The 21,170-nt window shown below is 36.6% G+C and overlaps 1 protein-coding gene across 1 annotated transcript in view; it reads right to left on the reverse strand.

Moving 5' to 3' along the window:
- Positions 1-655: 655 nt before the first annotated feature.
- The window catches only part of LOC111886046 (uncharacterized), a 48,412-nt gene continuing 27,897 nt past the window's right edge, over positions 656-21,170 (reverse strand). Inside the window, exons 2-6 of the mRNA XM_023882287.2 lie at positions 3,128-3,250; positions 2,489-2,989; positions 2,279-2,410; positions 1,710-2,179; positions 656-1,430 (exon numbers count right to left, since the gene is read on the reverse strand). Coding sequence (XP_023738055.1) covers positions 798-1,430; positions 1,710-2,179; positions 2,279-2,410; positions 2,489-2,989; positions 3,128-3,215 — 1,824 coding nt within the window. The 5' untranslated portion in view covers positions 3,216-3,250 and the 3' untranslated portion in view covers positions 656-797. The remainder of the gene's footprint in view (positions 1,431-1,709; positions 2,180-2,278; positions 2,411-2,488; positions 2,990-3,127; positions 3,251-21,170) is intronic.

A 21,170-nucleotide genomic window follows, 5' to 3' on the forward strand; every position in this document is an offset into this window, starting at 1 on the left:
AAAGAATTTGAACAATCGAATAAGTCCTTGGTAGTTGATCGATGTATACACGATTGGTTGATCGATGTTGATAAAGGGGTTGGATTGGTGGCAGTGAAAAGTCGAATGTACAGCGGTATCAGGTGGTGCCCTCCCTCTTTGAGGTTGAGGGTTCAAGTCTCATTGTGGACATAGGTAAAATTGGTATTGTTAACTTAGGAGTAAGTTAGATTTGCGGGTTCAAAAAAAAAAACGTTCAAAGATTTAAATTGAATATTATATGTGGGTTAGACGCTTAAGATAATCGGCTAAAGAAAAAAAAAATTACTCTTTAAAGAGTCTAAAAAACGACCAAGGATGAAAAAAGGGTCAAGAAAAAAACCTTTTAGGATTCAATAAAATCTAATCAGTTGCTGTGTTTTTTTTTATCTTAATAACGTTTTGAGATGAACGCAAAAACAATCGAAATAACACCGGGAGATAAAGTGGACAACCATAATCCGGAAAAACACGAAGTGCATTATATTTAAAATTTCGTAAATTCTTGAAATGGCTATGGAAGACCGGAAGAGACAGAAAATAAAAGCGTATCTAATGTATATCCCCAATATATACTAATCAAAATAACATTGCAACAACTCTGGCGACATATTTAGAAATACTGCAAAACGTCAAAATCTCATTCATGCATTTGAGGTTTGGAGCATATTCAACTCAACAAATACCATAAATACATACTTTAACAATAACTACATGATCATGAAAAATATCTTTAAACAGAACTTGAAATTAAGAACTAAACACAAACCAACAACTAGCTAGAACCTTGGATTATGATAGTAAAGCATTTGTTCCTTCGGCCTAAAGAGAAACTTGGAACCATAAGTCGAGCGAAATGCATCCTTCAAAAGAGGGTATTGAAGATAAGCATATGAAACGATAGGTATAATGGCAACTAAGCTAACAAAGATTGCTAACGTGATAAAACGGTGACGATACAACACGAAGAAATTGACACTAAAAGAAATCATCATGGTCACTATGGAGAGGAAAAGCATTGAGAGACCTACCAATAGTTTTTCAGGTAATGAATTTCTGAAATCCTCTTGAGTGTAACGACAAGTAAGTATGGATAGGAACACAAGGATTGAAATCGAAGACAAGATAAAAGAAATGGCATCTAACACAACAAACAGTAGGAAGGGTCCATTGTGAAGGAACATAGGAAACCCATCATTTTGGTCATAGCCACCTGGTATTGTATAAGCGACTGCAAATACAATGGTGGCTATTAATGTAGCAACCAATGTGCATTTACTAGCGGTTCCTTTCATCCATATTTCACCATCGATAACTGAAGTTGTGTGGTTGAGAGTGAATAGTTCATACGGTGTTAAGCCACTTGTGTTCTTCTGCTCCTTGTAAAGAGGGGGGATCATAGACTCTACTTCCTACAACACAACATTTGAGATTATTAATATCCTCCCTTACAAGCATTATGAAAGGCATAATGTTCTATGTGGCATAAAATAGCTACTTGTGTGCTTAGTTGATTCTTACAGAATATTGTTTTGACTCGATAACCAAACTATAATCTAATCATTGGTCACCTAGCTCGAGGAATGCACATAATCAATTCATGGACAAAAGAAAGGAAGGAAACATATAGAAGATAATCAAGATATAATTAATTAAAGAAATGTGCTCATGTGTTTAAGAGATTAATGTACCTTGAACCATATTAAATCAAGTTGCATCTGGAAGACTACCCCCGACACATCTTGATCTCGGCGTTTCTCTGCCTTCTTTCCAACCAAATGCAACATATTATTGCCATCTTTATCTGCCAGAGAAATTATTAAAGCCTTCATTGAGCCTATCTCATATAACAGATTATAGATATCCTCATGACGATGAGACACAGCAACGTGGAAAATACTTTGATTATTCTCATTTTTCTTCCACATAAGATCAGGGTATCTAGAAATGAGCTCGACCAAAAATTTAGTGTTGCCCATTTCTGCAGCAACAAATAGTATTCTTGATGGGTATGTTTGAATTCCATCTTTAAGAACCTTGGGGCCTCTAAGTATTTTATCTATTTCAGCCTTGGGTTTTTCCTCGATCCTTGTCCAAATCTTTCTTAGTATTTGCATGGCTTTACTATCTGTTTCAACATGTTCCCTTTTCAAACAAATGACTACAAAAAGAAAAAAAAAGTCGTCAAGTAGATGAACCACAAGGACACTTATAACAAAATCAAAATGTTAAAGTGCGAAAAATGTAGAATGAAGTATACTTGGATTGATGATTCTCCAGATGCAATGTTGTTTTGATTCATTAAATGCGGAAGGCTTTCGAGCCAAAGCACCGAGTGCACTCCCACATTGAGCTAGGAGTGGGTAGTCTTTTAATATTTTTAGTGCGAAATCTGAAAAAGATTGATTGAGAATTATATAATGACTTAATAATGAAATCTATGTACAACAACTACCAACAAAATACCTACCCCAGAGATCAAGTTCAATGCACCTTAAGAAAACCCACTTCCTATCTTTAGGTGTCCAATCAGGAGCACCCATTCGCTGAGATTGGTGATAGAGATAATTTACCATTTCGTGGTGTCTAAATAACACAGCAATAAACAATGGTCTCATTGCTTCGCCATTAGCGATTGTGGGCAGGTCCTCGTTACTTTTCACCATAATTTTAGCAATTTCAACATTTCCAGCTGCTGCTGCTAAGCAAAGGGCAGTGTTACCTTGTCTATTTTGAAGTTGCAAGTCTGCCTTTTCCATCTTTCCAACAAGATGTTGCACGAAGTTGATGCTTTTTGTGTTCCTTTGAGCTGCCGCTGCAATGTGAACTGCTGTTTCACAATTTTCTGTGATACTATAACGTACTAGATGTTCCTGACAATTGAGGATGGATTTTGCAGTTTTCCAATCTCCTTTCATCGATGCTTTACTTAGAGGAACACAAATATTGATGAAGTCCCTTCTTTTGTTATCTAAAGTATTTCAAAGGGATGTTAATGCAGTGTCAACTTGCTAACTAGTAAAGAGAAGTTTTCAGGGTTGTGAAGTTCAAATTGTGTGCTTGAATCACCAAACATACATGAGAGTTTTGATATAAAGATTGTACTTACCATCAAGTAGATCTTGAACAGGAAGATTGTAAATTGATGGTGACAACGATACTGGATGAAACTGGTCTATGTCATTTGGCTCACCCATTAGAACTTAGTTATGTTGTTCGACTTCTTAGTGCCCTGCGCAATAAATTCAGTAACTACTGAGTGTAAATATGATAGCTTGCATGATTGAAAATAAAAAATAAAAGAATATAAATAACAATATATAATGGGCCTTAGGCTAAACCCTATACACTTTTAAACTTCACATACTAACATTCCATACAGTTTTATCGGGAGGAGTTGGATGATTAAATTTATTGGGTATCTAACTTTTTTGTATATGTGTATGTGTTTATTTCTTGTTTTTAATTGTGTGTATAAGATATTGGGATATCTTTTTCATTCATAGATCTAGAGAGTTTTTTTTATTCTATTTGTAGATGTATAGGTTGAAGATAAGTGATGAAAATGTAGGTGCTTGAAAATGATGGTGGTGGTGGGCGACATGGGGTGGGATGGGGTATGTATGTTGGGGTGTAACACCCGTTTTCAAGTATGAATGTTAATTATTAATTTAAGATTTGGGGGTGACCACAGCATGGTGAATACATCACCACGACATGGCAAAATCAATTGACACACGCTGATCATTAAGGTCACCATGGTGTGGTCATGTATTGGTCACGACGTGGCGACGTCTTTTTAAAGAAACCTTAATTTCTTGTCCTTGGGCCCTATTTAAGGGAAGTGATTGTTGAGATTTCTTCTATTCTCATCCTTTATCGCTCAACAAACTCATAAACCAAAACCATGGCATCCCTTTCAAGTTCTTGACTTATTTTGGTGTTTTTGTGATCTTGGAAGGAAGAAGTAGGAACTCTTGTGCATAGATCAAGCAAGCCACTCATCTTTACTCCTTGTGTGCATCTTCTGGACCATTTGTAAGCTCTTAAGTTCTCATCTTGTTGATGTCTTCCTTATAGATCTAGATTCATGGAATGTTCTAGTCCTTATTGAATTTTAGGATGGTTGAAAGAGATAAAGTTTGCAACTTTGTGGCTCACATTGGTCCTTTCGTCATTATATCTTTTGGATCTAGGAGTTGGTATAGTTTTGGTAGCCATGCATGAGTTTTAGATCACTTTTCCCAAATTTTGACCTAGTTTTAAGGAGGACATGCATGGTTCATGCATGTCCATAAAGTTTGGATTTTTATGGACCATTAGGGTCCCAAGAAGCTTACCGGAAAGTATGATCAAGGAGCTTTTTGGATAAAGTACTCAATCCATTAAGTTGTTCATGTGTAGTAGCCACGGTGTGGCTGGATGGATGCCACAACGTATCAAAGGAGACTCTCACGATTGTTTTGTATGGACTCAACCACCGTGTGGCGGCATGTCTACAACAACGTGGTAGCTGTTTAAGATCGCGACTAAGTTAGATGACCACAACGTGGTGGTCACCTGAGTTGACTTTGACTTGACTTTGTATGTTGGCTTTTTGACTTTTGGTTGGAATGCTAGTTTTAGAAGGTAGACTAAGGTTTTACCATGGATGTTTCAATACGTGGGGCGTAACACCAGTTTCTCGTCTCTACGAGCAGTTGTATTCGATATCGAGTGTGTGGTGAGTCTTCTCACTATACTATGTACGATGCTAGATTGTCTTTGTGACTCTTACATGTATGTTGGGTGAGGCCCGTTGGGTGAGACCCATATTAGTGGGTGAGGCTCGTTTATATACTTGTAGGCGAGGCTCGTTATATATATATATATATATATATATATATATATATATATATATATATATATATATATATATATATATATATATATAAGAAATTTTTTTTGGTAGGAAGTTAAGAAATTTTTTTTCGACTTATTTTTTTGGGGAAAAAAATAAATGAATCAATAATAACATGATTCACCAAAAAAAACCCAAAAAAACATTTTGATGATTCATTTTTATGATGATTTTGTTGATATTCACTAAAATTGTCATAAAAGTGAATTTTTTTTCTTGATATACCTAAAAATGAATCATGAAGGTGTTTTTTTCAGAATTTTTTTCTTGTGAGTCATCTTACTTTTAAATCATCTAATGATTCATTTCATTTTTTGCTAAAAAATATGCATATAATAAAATTTCTTACCTTCCTACCAAAAATTTCCTTCTTATTTGATCTTGACTCTCTCTCTCTCTCTCTCTATATATATATATATATAGTATGTAGTATTTTGGGGAATGCACTAAGCTTTGTGCTTACGGTTTTATGTCTAAATGCTCAGCTACTTCTGGTTCCAAAGCGAAGGGCCCGAATTGATCGCACTGCATCCCCTGGAGTTTTATTTCGTTGTATATTTTTATGTTTCACTCTGATGTTGTGAGAATACATTACGCTTGATTATCCTTTGAAGTAATTAATGAATGATTTTGGTTGAATTAATAATAAAATTTGTACTTAGTATTTTCATGACGTTACAAGTTGGTATCAGAGTCTTGGTTTGAGAAAGTCGGACACGTGTTATGTTGTGTTTGAACTTAAAATGAGGACTAATAAAATCTATTAAAAAGAAAACAAATTTTCTAAAAAAAGGTTTTACAAGGAAAAAGGTGTGATGTGTGCAATCAGTCGAGCTCAAGTAACTATTCCCAAAATACTCATACATGAATGTTATTCTTTAGTATGATATGATATGAGGTGCATGCTATAATAGGACTAAGGATCTTCTCAGGATTACATGATTAGAATTCTTGTTAGGAGAAATGCATTTTGTGCCTATTATATGTATTGCTAGAAATGCAAGATAGAGAATGGCTAAGGATCTTCAGAGACTGCTTGTTAGGATTGCCTGATCTTCTTGATGCCTTAGTGCTTAGTAGTTTCACTGCTCGAATGTTTCTTGCTTTGTGTTATGTGAAATATATATTGATGTTAATTTACTATTAAGAAAGTACGTTAGTTTTCATGCCACAAGGATTAAATATTCTTAGAATGCTTGATTTGACTCTATTGCGCAGCTCTTGTTTGAGTCTAACTGTTCTAGTGTAGGATCTTTCAGTAGAAAGATTATTTGATGTTTGTTGCATGTGATTATGTTTGTAAGGTAATTGGTCGACATTGGTAGAAGTTTCTTATGCAACTGGTGGCAGTGTGGGATGGGAATTCCTAGCGATCAAGGAAGTATTTTAGTAGTACATTATTTTGTGTTATAGCTCGCATTAGGAAAGTTTGTAAGATAGTAACTTACAAGATTCAAGACGACTCTTGAGGAAATTACGGATAAGCGTAGAAGGTAGTATGGGCCCATACTACTGGAATCACAGGATCTATACTCAAATTAAGGAAAGTAACGTAAATTCGGAGGAGCTTGTAGTATATGGGATTTTCAGGTATGTTCGAATATCTTGTTTGTTGTTTTTCAGTATGGTGGTGATTATCCATAATGGTGGTATCAAAGGATCTGGGTTTGTTTCCAGTTCGTGGTCTAGCGCAGCCGATCGATGAAAGGCTACATGAGTATATTGCAATTGATATTTAGTGTGGTATCTTGGATTCAACTCCTTTGATGTTCGGTGCCATCAAGGAGGGGATTATGGAGTTCTTGGACAAGCGCTTCACGGCCTTTCACATGGAGTTGACAGCTAGCCAGCGAGGAACACACATTGTTTCCTACAAGGATGTTCGTGCTTGTGGAGCTCCCAAGTTCTTCGGGAACAAAAGACACTATTTCTATTCGACGATGGATCGCTGATATGGAGAGTGCTTTTCGGACCAGCTCCTGTCCGAAGGGGTTGAAGACGATGTCTTTTGCTGATCTTCTAAGAGGGATAGCTCGTGATTGGTGGGAGGAGATTGACCATGATCTGGGCGAGCCAACCATTGAGGCTAAGACCTATCCATACTTTGTTACAAGAATCAAGACTGAGTTCATACCTACAGTTGAGGTACATCATCTTATGAGGGAGTTTTAAGACCTTCAGCAGACGAAGAAGACTGTGGTGGAGATTACCGCCAACTTCAAGGAAAGGGCTTAGTTGGTTCCACAGTATATGGCGGTCGAGGAGATGAAGAGGATGAGATATCATGATATATTCAGAGATGACATCAGGGATTTTGTTAGCATTTCAGCTTGCAGGACCCTATAGGATATGATTGACAGAGACCATGAGCGGTAGATTGATTTAGAGCTTCTGAGGAAGTGGAGGCCACTTTAGGTCCAAACAGTGGAGGGTCCGATGAAGAGACCCAAGACTTTTGATTTTCAATCCAGAGGCTAGCAGGGCCGGATCTGGTTTGGAAAATCTGGTAGGTTACATGACGAGGCTTGTCATGCAAGGGGGGGGGGGGTCTGGTTGCTTTAAGTGTGGATAGATGGGACACATTAGTAAAGATTGTACTCATTGAGCATTGATATGCTTCCACTAAAATCAGACTGACCACATGAAGGATGGTTGTCCTAGCTTATCAGGAAGATAAGTGAGGATGCCCGCTCTAGCTACGTTAAGGATCACTGATGGCCGCCAGGGTAAGGCAGAGGATCCTGTGGTGAGGAGTCGAGCATTATAGTTTACGGCCGAGGAGGCCCAAGTAGCACCAAATGTGGTTAACAATATGTATTATTTTTATCATTTTGTTACTGCTTTTGTTTATGCTTATGATTCATATGATTGTTTTTAGTGAATGGTTTATCTGCTCTTGTTCTTTTAAATTTGTGTGCTACTCGATCATTTGTATTTCTTGCGCTTAGCAAGAAGTTGACTCTTCAGGAGCGTTGGATTCCCCATTGGATGTAGAGATTGCAGATGATCCCATGATTAGTGCTTCGAGACTTCACCGGGGTTGCATTCTTAAGATGTTCTATGAAAGGTATCCATTTGATCTAGTCCCTATTTCCTTACAAGAGACAAAGATCATTATGGATATGGATTCCTTTAGTCGAAATGGGGTGATGATTTATTATGAGCATCAGTTGGTGAGAGTTCGTACCCGAAGTGGGGGAGAACTAGTTATACGCGGTGAGGGTGCACAGCACGAACCGACTATCTTTTCAGTTGCTAGAGCTAGGAGATATCTTTAGCATGGGTGCTTAGGGTTCTTAGCCTATGTTGTAGATACTCGTGAAGGAGAGAAAAAGATTGTAGATGGTGTATCTATCGTTCAAGAGTTCCCTAATGTGTTTCATGAGGACTTGTCAGGAGTGCCTCCTGAGAGGCATGTAGTGTTTCGGATCGACTTGGTTTTGAGTGTAGTTTTGATAGCTAAGGCACCATATTGCCTAGCACCACCAGAGATACAAGAGTTGTCTACATAGTTGCAAGAGATGTTAGACAATGGATATATTAGTCCAAGCAGTTCACCATGGGGAGCATTGATTCTGTTTATGAAAAAGGACAGTTCACATAGGACGTGTATTGATTATCGAGAGCTGAACAAGTTAACAGTGAGGAACCGTCATCCACTTCCAAGGATCGATGACTTGTTTGATCAAATTCAATGGAATATTGGTTTTTCAGGATTGATTTGCGATTGGGCTATCTGTTGGATTAGGTGTCTAAGCCCATAACTATAATTGGTATGTACTTGACCCGATAATAGCATGGTCCTTTTGGGTTGCCTTCACCGGAGCAATTTGATAGGATGGACATTTGAGAAAAAGGTTATTTGTGATTTATTAATATATTATATGAATAATATATTAATTGAGAAATCATATTATTTAATTGGTATTGATCAAGAATTAATTTGGAATTAATTTAGTGATCAAAAGAGACTGATTAAATTTACGGATCCTGATTAGGTAAATCAGTAATACTTATAGTTTGCACTAATGATCCATGTTGATTAGGGATGGACTAAACCTATATGACAGTCCATGAAGATTTAGTCCAAAAGGCCTATGAAATGTGAAGAGTCATGGTGAATTAGAGTTTACATGTAAGAAACCCTAGGAATTCCACATTATAAATGTAACCCCTAACCCCCTAAAATCGGCCAATCTCTTCCAAGGTGGAACCCTAGCCGATTTGTGCTTCCTAACCTCTCTCTCTCACAAGCCTCTGTTTGTTTTCGGTGTTTGTAACACATTAGAGGTATCACACTTGAGGTACTAAGCTCTTGGAAGACCAACTTCTACAAACTACAAGTAAGAGGTATTCATCTAACTAGTTTTTATGTTGTATATCTCCTATTTCATGCTAGCTAGGGTGCATGCTTTGGATAAAATGAAATTGCATGTATAACTTGAGAAAAATTAGATCCAAAGCATGAGGGTTGTATGTGCAACATAGGGATGTTATAGTGCTTAAAACCCATCAGTGGTATCAGAGATTAGGGTGTTTTCTGTTATATTGATGCAATTGTGTTACTTTCAAAGCTGGAAAATTTTCATTTTTAGCCACTGACTGCTGGACTCGTCGAGTCCTATGAAGGAACTCGACGAGTTGAGCCAACTCGACGAGTCCATTGCCTGGCTCGACGAGTTGGATCATTTGTTTGCAGTTTTTCGAGTTTCTTGGCCAGAATTAGATTAGGAACATTACCACAAACTGTTTTGTATCATAAAATTCGGTTTTTCTGATATGGTAGTGATCATCCTTATCCAACTAAAAGACAATTGTCAAATTTGAAGATAATTGTTTGATTATATGATAAGTTGATTATTTGTATTATTTGATTTGAATTGTCTTGCTATATGAGTTGAATTAGGTCAAATTAGTAAAAGATAAAATTATATGATTATTTTATTAGTTTAAAATTTTGATCTAAAAGAATTTGAAGAGTTTCAAAATATGCCCTTAAGTTTTGGAATTTGAAAAGTCTTAATTATGAAACATTAAATTCTAAACCCTAGAATTTTAAAAGTCTAAAATTCAATCTTTATACTATTATAATATTAAAAGATTAATACTTATATACATGTATAAGACAATCAGTCTTACCGTTAGTAGGCCTCATTCACGAAGTCGATCTATAAATTGGGGGGGGGGGGGGATAAGGAAATTGCCTATAAAATGGCGGTTGAATAGGTGTCCCCTCTCACCCACCGCTTCCTTGATTGGTGGAGGGTCGTTAGCCAAACGGGTATGATAGGACATTAATTCTCATTAAAAAGTATAATCATAATTATAAAAGTAACTAAATGTTTTTCTAAATTATCAATCTTAGTTACTTTAGGGAAAATGTGAAAATGATGCAATTCCATGAAATTGCACTTTGCACCTTGCCAAGTCGTTAGTAGAGCGTATGTGGTTAAATGACACACTAATTTGGACTAGCAAGGGTGGCATAGGGAAGCTCAAGAATTGTCATAGATCAATTGAGTGTGTGTGGTTAACCGACACATTGATTAGGTGGTAAATGACTCAAGAGGGCCAAGAAAATTTGCAAGGTTATTCACACCTTGTTTGTGATCCTCGGTATCCTAGTCACAAACTTGAAGGTCATAATCGAGATTTAAACATGCCATTGAAAAGTTCAATGAATCTCAAAGAAGTAGGAATTCATAAAACTTAATTCTTTAAAATTTTAGTTTTGGGTGGTGAAATTGGTAAATCGTGATTTACCTACCTTCAAATATTTTTGCAATTGGATTACGGCATCCCTCTTCCGAATTATGAAATATTATGTTGGGTCCTAGCCTTAATATGTCATTTAGGTGTTATATTAAGGAGTTTCTATCTAATGAAACTTGTTTTTTTTTTCAGATGTCTACTTCAAACTCAAATGATTTTGACTCTTTCTCCCTCATGAACTTATGTGGTAGGTTCGTTTTCGATGGGTCGAATTTCAATGACTAGATTCGAAACATTCGCATGGCCATTCGCTACGAGGAAAAGGAATATGTCCTTGACAAAGAGCTAAAGTAGATTGATGAAGAAACTGCTACTCCTGAGCAACTGGATAAGTATAGTGCTCATGAAAAGGACGTGACAAGGGTGTCGTGCATCATGCTAGCCACAATGACTTTTGAGCTTCAGAAATCCTATGAGGACTTCTGGCCTTTAGAGATGCACCAAGACCTGATGGAAAGGTACCATCAGAGTGATCGACAAGAAAGGTATGAAATCATTGCCTCCATGATAAAAACAAAAATGAAGGATGGAGAGTCCATCACGACCCACTTGTAGAAGATAAAAAGGTATGTGGACCGCTTGCTAAAGTTGAATGTCAATTTCGACGAAGAGTTGGTTGTTGACATTGTCCTACACTCCTTGCCTCCTTGTTATAATCAGTTCAGAATCACTCATCATATGAACAAGGAGGAAGTCACTATGAGCAAGCTTCAAGGCCTTCTAAGAACTGTTGAAAGTAGTTTGAAAGGCAAGTCTGTTGTACCCACTCCTACTGCTGCTGCCCCAGTCCTGGCAATTGGACAAGGGAAGGGAAAAAAGATGACAGCTTCCTCAAAGAACCAAAAGGGAAATTCTCATGATGGATCCTCTTCCAGTGGGTCCAAAGGTGGTCCTATTGCTCCCTCATCCAATCCAAAGGAAGCAGAGTGCTTCTATTGTTATAGAAAAGGGCACTAGAAATGAAGTTGCCCCAAATACTTGCAGGACATTAAGGATGGGAAGATAAAGCCCACCTTCGCAAGTATTTACACTATTCAATCTAATAACTCATCACATGCTAGTTCATGGGTCGTTGATACCGGATGTGGTTTTCACATTTGTTCTAATTTGTAGGGTCTAAGAAGAAGTAGAGATGTGGAGCATGGGAAGATGAACATGATCATAGGGAATAGGAACGCATCGCATGTCACCAAGATTGGAGTTTATTCTTTATTTCTTAATAATGGGTTAGGGTTAGATTTGAACAATTGTTGCTACTTGCCAGATATGGCGAGAAACATTATTTCTTTTGATGGTTTGTATAAACAAGGTTTTAATTTTCATTGAACAATGAAATTAGTTCTATTAATGCTTTTTTTAATGGTAAATTTTATTTTGAAGCGTTGCCTTGTAATGGTGTATATGAAACTATGATTGTTGTAGACAACTTAGGAAATAGTGTATTGCATATTGATTCGTCTAATGGTTTGGACAAGGCATGCTTATGGCATTGTCGTCTTAGACAAGTCAAAAAGAAGCACATAGCCCAACTCCAAAAGGATGGTGTGTTGGAGTCATTTGACTTGAAGTCAGATGACACGTGTAAATCTTGTTTGCTTTGAAAGATGACCAAGTCACCTTTCACTAGTACTTATGAAAGAGGTGAGGGTTTGTTGGATCTCATACATACCGATGTGTGTGGACCCTTCAGATCTGCTACAAGGGATACTAATCGCTTCTATGTAACCTTTATTGACGATTATAATAGATATGGATATGTCTACTTAATCAAGCACAAGTCAGAAACCTTTGAAAAGTTCAAAGAGTTTAAGCAAGAAGTGGAGAATCAATTGGGTAGGAAAATAAAGATGCTCCGATCCGATCAAGGTAGTGAGTATCTTAGTATCGAGCTCCACGACTATCTTAAAGAATGTGGAATTGTTTCACAATTGATGCCACCTGGGACACCACAGCTTAATGGTGTGGCTAAGAGGCGCAATCGAACCTTGTTGGACATGGTTCGTTCCACGATGATTCGAGCTTCGTTACCTATCTCATTTGGGGGGTATGCCTTAGAGACTGCTGCCCATATCCTTAATCTAGTCCCAACTAAGAAGGTTGCCAAAACACCTCACGAAATATAGACAGGGAAGGTTCCCTCGTTAGCACATATCAAGGTTTGGGGTTGTGAGGCTTTCGTAAGACGAGAGACTCACGACAAGCTCGAACCTCGCAGTGAGCGTTGTATTTTCATCAGCTACCCACAAAAATCCTATGGATATTTGTTCTATAGACCTAGTGAGAACATGGTCTTCATAGCGCAAAGGGGTGTCTTTCACGAAATAAAACTCATATGCCAAGAGGATAGTGGGAGGAAAATTGACGTTGAAGAGCTTCAAGAGTTAAGCGATGAAGGAACCTCTAACACTAGCAATCAACTTGAGGATGAGACTCATGTTGAACCAGTTGACGAGTCTGTACCTCTAAGACGTTCCAGTAGAGTTAGTGTTCCAACTGTGTTATATGGTTTTCATATAACAACTGAAGGTGATATGTTTATCAGTGATACTACATTGATAAATTTGGATTAACCTAACTACAAGGAAGCCATGGCGGGCCAAGAGTCCACCAATTGGAAAGAGGCAATGAATAACAAGATTTAGTCCATGTATGACAATCAAGCTTGGAACTTTGTTGAAAATGTACCAGTTCGTCAGACATTCAGGTGCAAGTGGATCTTCAAGAAGAAGACCGACATGGATGGGAAAGTACACACATATAAGGCATGATTGGTTGCGAAGGGCTTTACTCAAACTACTGGAGTTGATTATGACGAGACCTTCTCACCAGTAGCAAAGATCAAATTTATAAGGGTTACGCTAGCCACGGTTGTGTTTCATGATTATGAAATATAGCATATGGATGTCAAAACCGTTTTCCTTAATGGGAAGTTGGCTGTGGATGTTTACATGAGTCAGTCAGAGGGTTTTGTAGATGCAAAGTACCCTAATAGAGTGTGTAATCTTGAGAAATCCATTTATGGATTAAAGCAAGCATCTCGCAGATGGAATCTTTGTTTTGATGAGAAAGTCAAAGAGTTTGGCTTTTCGAGAAGCAAGGATGATTTATGTGTGTATGTAAAGGATAGTGGGAGTATAGTTAGCTTTCTGGTATTGTATGTGGATGACATATTACTCATAGGAAACGACATTCCAACCTTACAGGAAGTTAAGTCCTGGCTTGGGAAGTGCTTCGCTATGAAGAACCTTGGGGAAGCTGCTTACATTCTAGGGATAAGGATATTGAGACATATGAGTAAAAGACTAATAGGAATTAGTCAAAGTACCTACTTGGACAAAGTGTTGAAACGTTTCTGTAGTGGTGTTGATTATGATGGCATGTGCGGAATTAGAAAGATCTAGTGATTCATCATACAAATTCAAGAACACAAGGAGTAAATAAATCTTTGTAAGCTCTTATTAGATCTAGAAAGATTATACAAATGGGTTTGTATACAAATTCTATCTCTAGTCTAACTCTCCAAATGATTCCTTACATAATGGGAGTCACTCACTTCCTATTTATAGGAAAAACTCAACCCATTTACACATACAAAGAGGAAAGCCTAAAACATTACATCCAAGTATGACTTTGCACCCTAACATTCTCCCCCTCAAAGTTAGGATTGGATGTCTGGCTTTGATCTCCAACGAGCTAGCGCGATCAAGACCAAACTCCCCCTCGAAGTAACACCGGTCTTCAAATCCGCAAATGAATATTCGACAAACCCGAGAAGCTTCGAATACCCATCATTCTCCCCCTTTTTATAATCAAAAAATGATTATAAAACCCACTAAGGATGAGAAGCGCCTGAGGAATAATCTTCACAATACTCCCCCTTGATGTGTACCAAAAATGAATCACCAAAAATCTTGCACGGAAAAATAATCACGAAAAAGCCACAAAAAATTTTCAATTTATGAAAAATTTTGACTTTTTGGGTGAAAGTTGCAAGATTTTTCAAAATCCAGGTAGAAATTGTCACTTTCTGAAACTTGCAGGGACCCGTTGCGTCCAAAACAGCCAAATATGCATAACTCTCCCCCTTTTTCAAATCTGGGTAGAAAGCGTCAATTTGCACAAACTGCAGGGACCAGAAATGAAGATTCTTCAATTTTCAGCAAAATATAGTCCTTTTTCAAATTTAGGTGAAAACTGCCAAAAATTCGAAGTTTCAGGGACCATTTTCGAAAATTCTGCTCTTTGTGTTCCAAACATACGAAGATTCCCCAAAATATTCAAAACATGTGTTAATTTTCGAAGTGTCAACAAATCGAAGGTTCAGGGGCTGTTTTCGAAACTTTGTCATTTGCTCAATTCTTTCGAAGACCCCAATTCACGAAGACTTTATCATATGCAAAACTAACGAAACACCAGGGACCATTTTTGAAACTTCATGTTTTCCTTATAAAATCATCAGCACCCTTCGTTAAATGCAAAGCAACCCTTCGATTTTCCCAATTAAACCCAAAACATACTCTTCGAATGTTATTCACCAACCCTTCAAAAATTAACAATCAATATCCTTCGTATCTCCTTTTTTTTTTTTTTTTTACAGTTCTTCGTTCCAGAAACCCTTCGAAAATTCTTTCATATTCATCCTTCATTCGTTCATTTCACCAAACCCAAAATCAACAACATACAAAATTCTTTTCCAGTCCATACCCTTCGAATCAAATCCAAATCACACAGTCGGATCATTTTTGTTCGTTTTTCAGTTCAACCCAAACATACAGTTTATCACTCCTTCTCAAACACTTAACTGTTCGTAAATCTATTGTCGACTCCAGTTTTTCGTTCTTTTCATTACAGGGGCCACATCGACAAAAATCGACTCCAAACATTCGAAGAATTCGCCCCAATTCCAAAATCGAAGATATCAAGAATCCCAAATCATTCGCTTTTTCATCGACCCAAGAACAAAAATATTCAAAATCAAATTCAATCATCCCTTCGTCACTTACCATCGATCGTTGAAATCATCCACAACTATTTACTGCTTCGATTTCATTCAATCAATCCAGTTCATCGATAAAAACCAATCGATCTTAAATCAAGTTTCATGCCATTTAACATCATCGATTCATTTAAATTTTGACTTTCGTTCATGATACTTTGACTTTCAAATTAGATGACAAAATCAATCGACATTCAAGTATAACCCGTCGATAACATTCAAAATCCAAAATCAATCATCGACATACTCATGTGTTCTTGATTCAATTCATCATAATCAAGATCCAAATATCGATTTCTACTCTACGACCTGAAGCAAATCGATTTCATCATATACAAATCATTTGAAATCGAATCTCACAAACAAGAATCATCGGTCGATTATTAGGAACAAAGAGATGAAATCGGAACTTAAGAACAAAAAGGCAACAGATGAGTTGTTTGAATGATCTAAAAGTACAACTCGTCAAAGCTTGGGATGAAGAAGAAAGTATTCAATCGGACAACTAAAGACAAAATGTTAACAAACAAGTTGGACTTTAGAAATGATCGATGAACAGTAAGTGATTTAGCATTTGGGCTCAAACAAATCACGAATAGAAATAAGTACTGAATTGAATATTAGGCTTAAATCGGACATGAACAGTGTCAGATCTACTCTTTGGGCTTCGAACAAAAGTATTAAAAAAAATTTGAATCACATCAAACATATGGATTTGGAATTGGATTGGGCTTTGATCAACACAAAAAATTATTGGATCATCAATGAGGTTGAAACAGATTAGATCCAACGAAACAAATCGATCAAAAATGAAAAACGCAAAGTACGAATCGAAATCATGGACGTTTTGGAATCCATTTGAGAATTTGAGATACCTTTTTGATGAATTGAGTTCCGTTTTCAACAAACGAATCAAATTTGGAAGATCTTGGTTCTTTTGTCGGAATGAGAAAATCTCCAAATCGAACATTGTACCACCCACCATGCGAGATGTACAACTTGTTCTTCATGTTCTTCGTGTTCTTCAACGATCCAAGAACATCTTCAAAAGAACCACCAACACTTTTGGGTTTTGACTTCAAATTCAATGCAACATTTGGAGATTGTTGCTTTGGAACCCAAATTTGCTTCACGGATTTTGGCTTCACAACATATGACGATTTTTGTGAGTAAACCCGCTTGTTCTTCTGATTCATCTTCTTCTTCTTTTTCTTTCTCATCTTTTTGCATCTTGAAGAATTGACTTCATGAACAAACCCAGTTTCAACAACATGAACATTTTGAGTTTGAATCAAATCTTTTGGAGTTTGATATTTGTGATTTTCTTGGATCACCGGCTTCCGATAAGGAATCATTCCTTCAAACGAATCACAAGAACACAAAATATCATCGGTTTGAACTCCAATCGAGCAAAAAACTTTTTCATCTTGAGAATCAACTTGAACTCCTTTTTCTTGAACATCAAGAACATCACATTGAACTCCTTTTTCTTGAACATCATCATCATCAAGAACACCATCCCGAGCTTCACGACAATCTGCATAATATTCAAGTTTATTGCTTCCATATTTACATTATTCGGCACGAGAAATTCCTTTTATGACTTCTCCATCTCTTCTATTTCTTCGTCTCTTTTGATATGTTGTAATCAAACGATTAAACAAATGTTTGGTTCGAAAAATTGGACAACTAATTAATTCTCCAACTTCATTCTTTTCTCCATTTACAACAATATCACATTCACTTATCAATCCAACAGTTAAGCTATAAAGAAGATATTCAAATGAGTATTCACTTTGAAAATCATCCCTACGTATCATCCATTTCTCCATGATTACAAGAACTTGAAATTTTCTAGAGAGAGAAAGTGATTATGAATGGGTTTTCTAGAGAGATAAAGTGATACAAACAAGTATTCTAGAGAGAGAAAGTCGAATTATGGATCAAATCAAAGAAAAATTCAACTTCTAGAACACAAAAACACTCTCTAAACACGAAGATCAATGAACAATAAGAATCACCAAATCAAAATAGCCATCAAGGATCAATTCTTGATGAGATTCAAGAACACCCGCTCTGATACCAATTGTAGTGGTGTTGATTATGATGGCATGTGCGGAATTAGAAAGATCTAGTGATTCATCATACAAATTCAAGAACACAAGGGGTAAATAAATCTTTGTAAGATCTTATTAGATCTAGAAAGATTATACAAATGGGTTTGTATACAAATTCTCTCTCTAGTCTAACACTCCAAATGATTCCTTACATAATGGGAGTCACTCACTTCCTATTTATAGGAAAGACTCAACCCATTTACACATACAAAGAGGAAAGCCTAAAACATTACATCCAAGTATGACTTTGCACCCTAACATTCTCCCCCTCAAAGTTAGGATTGGATGTCTGGCTTTGATCTCCAACGAGCTAGCGCGATCAAGACCAAACTCCCCCTCGAAGTAACACCGGTCTTCAAATCCGCAAATGAATATTCGACAAACCCGAGAAGCTTCGAATACCCATCATTCTCCCCCTTTTTATAATCAAAAAATGATTATAAAACCCACTAAGGATGAGAAGCGCCTGAGGAATAATCTTCACAATACTCCCCCTTGATGTGTACCAAAAATGAATCACCAAAAATCTTGCACGGAAAAATAATCACGAAAAAGCCACAAAAAATTTTCAATTTATGAAAAATTTTGACTTTTTGGGTGAAAGTTGCAAGATTTTTCAAAATCCAGGTAGAAATTGTCACTTTCTGAAACTTGCAGGGACCCGTTGCGTCCAAAACAGCCAAATATGCATAACTCTCCCCCTTTTTCAAATCTGGGTAGAAAGCGTCAATTTGCACAAACTGCAGGGACCAGAAATGAAGATTCTTCAATTTTCAGCAAAATATAGTCCTTTTTCAAATTTGGGTGAAAACTGCCAAAAATTCGAAGTTTCAGGGACCATTTTCGAAAATTCTGCTCTTTGTGTTCCAAACATACGAAGATTCCCCAAAATATTCAAAACATGTGTTAATTTTCGAAGTGTCAACAAATCGAAGGTTCAGGGGCTGTTTTCGAAACTTTGTCATTTGCTCAATTCTTTTGAAGACCCCAATTCACGAAGACTTTATCATATGCAAAACTAACGAAACACCAGGGACCATTTTTGAAACTTCATGTTTTCCTTATAAAATCATCAGCACCCTTCGTTAAATGCAAAGCAACCCTTCGATTTTCCCAATTAAACCCAAAACATACTCTTCGAATGTTATTCACCAACCCTTCAAAAATTAACAATCAATATCCTTCGTATCTCGTTTTTTTTTTTTTTTACAGTTCTTCGTTCCAGACACCCTTCGAAAATTCTTTCATATTCATCCTTCATTCGTTCATTTCACCAAACCCAAAATCAACAACATACAAAATTCTTTTCCAGTCCATACCCTTCGAATCAAATCCAAATCACACAGTCGGATCATTTTTGTTCGTTTTTCAGTTCAACCCAAACATACAGTTTATCACTCCTTCTCAAACACTTAACTGTTCGTAAATCTATCGTCGACTCCAGTTTTTCGTTCTTTTCATTACAGGGGCCACATCGACAAAAATCGACTCCAAACATTCGAAGAATTCGCCCCAATTCCAAAATCGAAGATATCAAGAATCCCAAATCATTCGCTTTTTCATCGACCCAAGAACAAAAATATTCAAAATCAAATTCAATCATCCCTTCGTCACTTGCCATCGATCGTTGAAATCATCCACAACTATTTACTGCTTCGATTTCATTCAATCAATCCAGTTCATCGATAAAAACCAATCGATCTTAAATCAAGTTTCATGCCATTTAACATCATCGATTCATTTAAATTTTGACTTTCGTTCATGATACTTTGACTTTCAAATCAGATGACAAAATCAATCGACATTCAAGTATAACCCGTCGATAACATTCAAAATCCAAAATCAATCATCGACATACTCATGTGTTCTTGATTCAATTCATCATAATCAAGATCCAAATATCGATTTCTACTCTACGACCTGAAGCAAATCGATTTCATCATATACAAATCATTTGAAATCGAATCTCACAAACAAGAATCATCGGTCGATTATTAGGAACAAAGAGATGAAATCCGAACTTAAGAACAAAAAGGCAACAGATGAGTTGTTTGAATGATCTAAAAGTACAACTCGTCAAAGCTTGGGATGAAGAAGAAAGTATTCAATCGGACAACTAAAGACAAAATGTTAACAAACAAGTTGGACTTTAGAAATGATCGATGAACAGTAAGTGATTTAGCATTTGGGCTCAAACAAATCACGAATAGAAATAAGTACTGAATTGAATATTAGGCTTAAATCGGACATGAACAGTGTCAGATCAACTCTTTGGGCTTCGAACAAAAGTATTAAAAAAATTTTGAATCACATCAAACATATGGATTTGGAATTGGATTGGGCTTTGATCAACACAAAAAATTATTGGATCATCAATGAGGTTGAAACAGATTAGATCCAACGAAACAAATCGATCAAAAATGAAAAACGCAAAGTACGAATCGAAATCATGGACGTTTTGGAATCCATTTGAGAATTTGAGATACCTTTTTGATGAATTGAGTTCCGTTTTCAACAAACGAATCAAATTTGGAAGATCTTGGTTCTTTTGTCGGAATGAGAAAATCTCCAAATCGAACATTGTACCACCCACCATGCGAGATGTACAACTTGTTCTTCATGTTCTTCGTGTTCTTCAACGATCCAAGAACATCTTCAAAAGAACCACCAACACTTTTGGGTTTTGACTTCAAATTCAATGCAACATTTGGAGATTGTTGCTTTGGAACCCAAATTTGCTTCACGGATTTTGGCTTCACAACATATGACGATTTTTGTGAGTAAACCCGCTTGTTCTTCTGATTCATCTTCTTCTTCTTTTTCTTTCTCATCTTTTTGCATCTTGAAGAATTGACTTCATGAACAAACCCAGTTTCAACAACATGAACATTTTGAGTTTGAATCAAATCTTTTGGAGTTTGATATTTGTGATTTTCTTGGATCACCGGCTTCCGATAAGGAATCATTCCTTCAAACGAATCACAAGAACACAAAATATCATCGGTTTGAACTCCAATCGAGCAAAAAACTTTTTCATCTTGAGAATCAACTTGAACTCCTTTTTCTTGAACATCAAGAACATCACATTGAACTCCTTTTTCTTGAACATCATCATCATCAAGAACACCATCCCGAGCTTCACGACAATCTGCATAATATTCAAGTTTATTGCTTCCATATTTACATTATTCGGCACGAGAAATTCCTTTTATGACTTCTCCATCTCTTCTATTTCTTCGTCTCTTTTGATATGTTGTAATCAAACGATTAAACAAATGTTTGGTTCGAAAAATTGGACAACTAATTAATTCTCCAACTTCATTCTTTTCTCCATTTACAACAATATCACATTCACTTATCAATCCAA

The sequence above is a fragment of the Lactuca sativa genome, chromosome 1 (genome assembly GCF_002870075.4).
Source record: "Lactuca sativa cultivar Salinas chromosome 1, Lsat_Salinas_v11, whole genome shotgun sequence".
Lineage (NCBI taxonomy): Eukaryota > Viridiplantae > Streptophyta > Magnoliopsida > Asterales > Asteraceae > Lactuca > Lactuca sativa.